General features: G+C 41.9%; 1 protein-coding gene across 1 annotated transcript; it reads left to right on the plus strand.

The window, feature by feature from the left end:
- Nucleotides 1–3149: 3149 nt before the first annotated feature.
- Nucleotides 3150–5199, plus strand: LOC142258567 (maternal embryonic leucine zipper kinase-like). The gene is given in 2 exon segments (XM_075331196.1): nt 3150–4631; nt 4633–5199. Coding segments are annotated over 2 exon segments (1974 nt in total). The 5' UTR covers nt 3150–3212; the 3' UTR covers nt 5188–5199.
- Nucleotides 5200–7514: the final 2315 nt, after the last annotated feature.

The raw sequence follows: 7514 nt of genomic DNA on the forward strand, positions 1-7514 counted from the left end.
AATACTTTTCCAGAACTGAGCTGGCTTCATGAGGTGTTTTTCAGCAAATTTAACTCTGGCCTGTCTATTTTTGGAATTGATGAATGGTTTGCATCTAGATGTGAACCCTTTGTATTTACTTTCATGGAGTCTTCTCTTTACTGTTGACTTAGAGACAGATACACCTACTTCACTGAGAGTGTTCTGGACTTCAGTTGATGTTGTGAACGGGTTCTTCTTCACCAAAGAAAGTATGCGGCGATCATCCACCACTGTTGTCATCCGTGGACGCCCAGGCCTTTTTGAGTTCCCAAGCTCACCAGTCAATTCCTTTTTTCTCGGAATGTACCCGACTGTTGATTTTGCTACTCCAAGCATGTCTGCTATCTCTCTGATGGATTTTTTCTTTTTTTTCAGCCTCAGGATGTTCTGCTTCACCTCAATTGAGAGTTCCTTAGACCGCATGTTGTCTGGTCACAGCAACAGCTTCCAAATGCAAAACCACACACCTGTAATCAACCCCAGACCTTTTAACTACTTCATTGATTACAGTTTAACGAGGGAGACGCCTTCAGAGTTAATTGCAGCCCTTAGAGTCCCTTGTCCAATTACTTTTGGTCCCTTGAAAAAGAGGAGGCTATGCATTACAGAGCTATGATTCCTAAACCCTTTCTCCGATTTGGATGTGAAAACTCTCATATTGCAGCTGGGAGTGTGCACTTTCAGCCCATATTATATATATAATTGTATTTCTGAACATGTTTTTGTAAACAGCTAAAATAACAAAACTTGTGTCACTGTCCAAATATTTCTGGACCTAACTGTAGGTCTGTATTCCTGGTTCCTGTTCTGTTTAGTGATTCTGGTGTTTTGACTTCTGCTTGTTTTCTGACACCAATGCCACAAAACTAATAAGAGGCTTTGCTTATATGACAAAATGACCATCAATAATTTAAAGCAAGCAATAATAATTAAAAGGGTAACCTTTATTAACAAAATAAATAAATCTTGTCAGTCTTGCCTATAGCTGTCTACGTACATAATGAGATGGAGAATTAGTCCGCACAAACCAATGCCCTCTGACTAGTCGACCAATAATTTACAGAGTGCAAACACAGCTTCAAAGTCAAATCAGTAAGCCACATACAGAGGGTGAAATAAATATTGAATACATCAACACTTTTATAAGTAAATATATTTTTAAAGGTGCTATTGACATGAATTTCTCACCAGATGTTGGTAACAACCCATCCAATCCACAAAGGCAAATAAATCAAACCATAGATGTTGAGAAATTTTAGGGAAGTGTAATGTGAAATTACAGGGTAAAATTATTAAATATGTAGTAAAACTGAAATGACAAAGAAGGGGGTGCAGATGGTGTCTTATTCGATGATACTAGAAAGAATTAAATTAGGTGCACTAACCTGGTGTGGTTGTGTTACAGACACAACCACTATAACCACGTGTTGAGGAAGGATCCTGCAGAACCCAGATAGATAGCGTTGAAGGAGATGGAGGAAAGGGTTAATCCACGCTGGCAGAAGATCACTGAAGATCCATGGAGATTAAAATATTTTATTTTACTGTTCTACGCGTTTCAGAGCCGTGTGACTCCTTCAGGAACAAAAATCAATAATGTATAGTATTGATTTTTGATCCTGAAGAAGGAGTCATACGGCTCCGAAACACGTAGAACAATAAAATTAAATATCTTAATCCCTGTGGATCTTCAGTGATCTTCTTCTGGCAGCATGGATTAACTTTTTTCTTTCATCTCCTCCAACACCAGGGAAAAATTATTGAACACACTTACAAAAAGCCAAGGACAGTCATAACGCCAGCTGAAATGTATCAGTAACTAGAAAGCAATCCTGCCACTTAATGAAGAATAATTTCAGCTGGTTCAATTGATGGCCTATAAAAAAAAAGTGTTTCATTACCAAGGTGCCACACAAGAAACATCTCATGATGGGTAAAACCAGTGAGCTGCCTCAAGATATTTGTAACCTGATAGTTGCAAAACATACTGAAGGCATTGGTTAGAGAATACTTTCTAAAGTAATGAAGGGTCCAATGAGCACTGTTGGGGCCATAATTAAGAAATGGATGGATCATTATTTCTTCATAAACCAGCCATGACCAGGTACTCCCTGCAAGCTTTCAGACAGAGGGAAAATAATTATCAAAAGAGTTGTCCCAGAGACAAAGACATGTATAGAGCTACAGAAAAACCTGGAATCAGCAGGTACAATTTCTAAGAAAACAATAAGTAATGTATTACTCTTCATGGCCTGTATGCATGCTCACTACGCGAGACTCCATTGCTGAACAAAAAGCATGTTGAATGTTCGCTCAAAAATATTTAGACAATTCTTTCAATTACTAGGAGAATACTTTCTAGTCAAATGAGACAAAAATTGAAGTCGTCAGATGCATTATACAAACCATTTTTGGACCCCACAAAGCAAATGACCCCGAAAACACCAGACCAACATTGAAGTTTGGAGGTGAGAACATCAAGGTGTGAGGCTGTTTTTCAGCATAATACATTGGCAAACTTCATATATTTGAAGGAAGAATGGATGGACAAATGTACCGAGACATTCTTGATAAAAATCTGCTGCCATCTATGATAATGGAGATAAAACAAGGGTGGAAATTAAAGTAAGACAATGATCCCAAATACACAGCCAAGGAAACTCAATTGGTGTCTAAAGGTCCCGTCACACACAACGAGATCGCTAACGAGATCGTTGCTCAGTCACCATTTCTGTGACGCAGCAACGATCTCACTTGCGATCTCGTTATGTGACCCCTACTAGCGATCAGGCCCCTGCTGGGATATCGCTAGTCATTGCCGAATGGTCCGGACCATTTTCTTCAAAGGCGATGTTCTGCTGGGCAGGACGCATCATTGTGTTTAACGCCTACCAACGACCTCCTAACACGGTCCCAACGCCCGCCGAGATCGTTATACAGGTCGCTGATTGTTACTGAGTCGTTGGTAAGGCCTGACTGTGTGACATCTCACCAGTGACCTTTCAGCGACTTACCAGCGATCTTTATCAGGTCGTATCGTTGTCGGGATCACTGGTAAGTCGCTGTGTGTGACTGGGCCTTGTGAAGCTCTGCCCAGTGTTCTGCAGGTTAGCGGCCGCTCCATGACGCTGGCTGACCGGCGGTGACAAGCGAGCGACACAGGTCTTGTGCGTTCATACTGAATTAAAAGAATGGTGGTCTACGATTATGAAGAACTGCTCAAGTATTATGAGCTACATGAGACAATCGGTACAGGTGGATTTGCTAAAGTAAAGCTTGCAACTCATCTTCTGACTGGTGAGAAAGTGGCAATCAAGGTCATGAACAAAGAATCCCTAGGGGATGATTTGCCTCGTGTGAAAACAGAAATTGAAGCAATGAAGAATTTGAGTCATCAGCATGTTTGTAGACTCTATCATGTTATTGAAACCCCAAAGAAGATATTTATGGTTCTTGAGTACTGTCCGGGTGGAGAATTATTTGATTACATTATTGCAAAAGACCGTTTATCTGAAGATGAAGCGAGGGTGTTTTTTCGGCAGATTGTATCTGCTGTTGCATACATTCATAGCCAAGGATATGCCCACAGAGATCTAAAACCAGAAAATCTTCTTATTGATGAGGATCAGAACTTGAAACTAATAGACTTTGGACTTTGTGCAAAGCCAAAGGGTGGCATGGATTATCACTTAATGACCTGTTGTGGCAGTCCAGCATATGCAGCTCCAGAACTCGTACAGGGAAAAGCTTACATAGGATCTGAAGCGGACATATGGAGCATGGGAGTGCTGATGTATGCACTAATGTGTGGTTACCTACCATTTGATGATGACAATGTCATGCTCTTGTATAAAAAGATAATGAGAGGTAAATATGAAGTACCAAAGTGGCTTTCTCCTGGAAGTGTACTGCTGCTGAGGCAAATGCTTCAGGTGGATCCCAAAAAAAGGATTTCCGTGAAGCATCTTCTGAGACACCCATGGCTTTTTCAAGGTTACCCCTGCCCTGTGGAATGGTACAGTAAATGCCCGCTTGGATACATGGATGAAGATTGCATTACAGAGCTATCCGTATATTTCAGGCTTAGTAAAGAAAGCACGTCTCAACTCATCTCTGAGTGGAATTATGATCACACTACTGCCACCTATCTGCTGCTTCAAACCAAGAAGAGTCGGGGAAAGCCTGTACGTTTGGTGCGCTCATCAGCTGCCGTGGAACCCTCTTGCTCGAGTTTTAAGGATCTTCGGGTATTTGACCGGAACAAGTTGAGTTTTGACGAGGCGGAGAACGGTGAACTTCCATATGTTTTTGGCTCCATGGAATTCTCTGACTATCTCTTTTATGAAGACTGTACACACAGTAGTGTGGAACCGATCACCATGAAAGAGCGCACAAAATATCGTGCTGAACTGAATAGTGTGAGTTCTGCGCCTTCAACACCAATGGAGCATAAGAGCCAAGTAAAACAAATGGAAGATAAAGAAAACTCTGACACCAAGCTGTCCAAAAATGAAGGTCCCTTTTTGCATCCAGCACCATGGACTCCAGTTACTAGGAAAAAGGGGATACTTACCACGCCCAACAACAATATTCTGGTACCAGGAAAAGTTATTACAGATAAAAAATTCCGCAAAAAAAGAAACCCCTATAAAAAAAATGAACGAGGCCAGCAGTGAAATGAACCCTGTAATAAGCCCTGAAAGACGCTGCCGCTCAGTAGATTTAGACTTGAATCAAGCACATCTGGATGGTGCCCAAAAGAAAAAAGGCACAAAGGTATTTGGGAGCCTTGAAAGAGGACTTGATAAAATAATCACTATGTTAACACCGAGCAAACAGAAAGGATGTACAAGAGATGGACCCCGAAAGCTCAGGGCTCATTACAATGTAACCATGACAAATATGCTGAATCCTGATCTGCTGCTAAATGAAATAGTCAGAGTGCTGCCCCAAAAGAATGTGGACTACGTACAGAAGGGGTATACTTTAAAATGCAAAACTCAGTCTGACTTTGGAAAGGTGACCATGCAGTTTGAACTAGAAGTGTGTCAGCTAAACAAGCCAGATCTTGTAGGGATCAGAAGACAGCGGCTTAAAGGTGATGCTTGGGTATATAAGAGACTGGTAGAAGACATCCTTTCAAGCTGCAAAGTGACGGAGGTCTAGGTACTACAGAATTGAATCACTGTGTACATTGAAATTCACTCTAAATATTCCTCTTCTGTATCATAGCCTTTAGAAAAAAAGCAAATCTGCTCGAGTGGCCGAGACAGTCACCGGCGCTGAATGCAATAGAAAATGTATGTAAGGAATTAAAGCTCAGAGTTCATAGAAGGAGCCTAAACTTCAGAATGTGAAGAGTGCTTGTGTGAAAGTATGGGCCAAAATCACACCTGAGCAATGCATTTGGCTAGTTTCTTCATAAATCAGGTGCTTTGAAGCTTCATCACCAACAAAGACTTTTGTACAAAGTATTAAATACATTTCAGTAAGCGTGTTTAATGCTTTTCATTTGTCATTATTAAAAATAGCAATTTATGGACATTTATTGTTGGATTTCTTTGCCTGTGTAAATTTGATTGGTTGTTACTGACATCTGGTAAGAAATTCATGTCAATAGCAGCTATAGAAATATATTTACTTAGAAAATTGGTGACTTTTTCAATACTTATTTCACCTGCTGTATAGCGGTTTACTAGAATTCTGCTAAACATACATGGTGGTGGTTTAAGGATGCTGTGGCTGCTTTCACACATCAGTTTTTTGCCATCAGGCACAATCCGGCAAAAACATGAAAAAACGGATCCGGCGTCTGCTGCCGCCAGATCCGTATTTTCCCCCATAGACTTTCATTAGCACCGGATGGCCTTGCATTTCATCTGTTTCTTGACAGATCCGGCAAAATTTACTTGTCCGGCGGCCGGATGAAACGTTGAAGTGAACGGTTTTTTGTCCGGCAATAAAACGGATCACGCCGGATCCGGCGCCGTACGGCATGTTTTATAATGGAAGCCTACGGACACCGGATCAATGCGTCAAAAACCGGATCCGGCGGCCGGATCCTTTTTTTTTTTTTACTGAGCATGCTCAGAATCACACCGGATCTGTAAAAAAACTGATGGAACTGATGGAAAAAACTGATGCAACTGATCCGTTTTTTCGCTGGATCGTGCCTGATGCCAAAAAACTGATGTATGAAAGCAGCCTAACATGCTCCTTTTAACATTATACATAGATTGGAGTTGTGGTATGGTATAAAAGGGTAATCTTTTTAAAGTATTGAAACATATAGTGATGTATTACATTTTTCTCTTAGGGGTACTTTGCACGCTGTGACATCACAAGCCGATGCTGTGATGCCGAGCGTGATAGTCCCCGCCCCCGTCGCAGCTGCGATATCCTTGTGATAACTGCTGTAGCGAACATTATCGCTACGGCAGCTTCAAATGGACTCACCCGCCCTGCGACGGCGCTCTGGCCGGTGACCCGCCTCCTTATTAAGAGGGCGGGTCGTGCGGCGTCACTGCAACGTCACACGGCAGGCGGCCAATAGGAGCGGAGGGGCGGAGATGAGCAGGATGTAAACATCCCGCCCACCTCCTTCCTTCTGCATATCCTATGGGAGCCGCGGTGACGCCGGTAGGAGATGTTCCTCGCTCCTGCGACTTCACACACAGCGATGTGTGCTACTGCTGGAGCGAGGAACAACATCGGACCGTCGTGTCAGCGTAATTATGTATTACACCGATGCTACACCGATGATACAATTACGACGCTTTTGCGCTCGTTAATCGTATCATCGAGCCTTTACACACTACGATGTCGCATGCGATGCCGGATGTGCGTCACTTTCAATTTGACCCCACCGACATCGCACCTGCGATGTCGTAGTGTGCAAAGTGCCCCTTAGAGTTAAAAAATAATGTTCAGATCTTACATATCCAGAAGAATGGAGCAAAAAAATGTAATATACAGCAAAACATATTTTGTAAAACTGTTTTGGAAGGTACAAATGTTAATATTAGATGAAAGCTCCCCAAACAATTCCCGAGTACAAATTGTACATAGAGAAAAATCCACAGCCGAGCACCCAGGAGAATAATATAAAGGAGTCACATTGCCATCCCCACGGAGAAAAGAGCAAATGTGAACACATGTAATTTTGTAACAAAGCAGCGAAGAAGCAAATGAATTACTGAGGTCAGTAGAAGGAGACAATCCAGCTCTCCTCATTATGTGCAGCATACTATGCACAGCTGCAGCACTGAAGCCCTGTAGTATTTTATATAAGCTTTATTCTGGGTTCACACATACATGTGTGTTTACTAGAGATGATCAAATCTATTCCAATTCCCCATGCTACAGTTTATTAAATTCACATTGTATTGATTCTCCACAAACTGCAATAATGCAAAGCCTCCAGTTGCCCTGAAAAGATGTGAGGAACACTCTGTGGTCTCATAGGACTGTCTCCAACCCCTTTCATGCTCTTT

This window comes from Anomaloglossus baeobatrachus, chromosome 12 (assembly GCF_048569485.1).
Source record: "Anomaloglossus baeobatrachus isolate aAnoBae1 chromosome 12, aAnoBae1.hap1, whole genome shotgun sequence".
In the NCBI taxonomy this organism is placed as follows: domain Eukaryota; kingdom Metazoa; phylum Chordata; class Amphibia; order Anura; family Aromobatidae; genus Anomaloglossus; species Anomaloglossus baeobatrachus.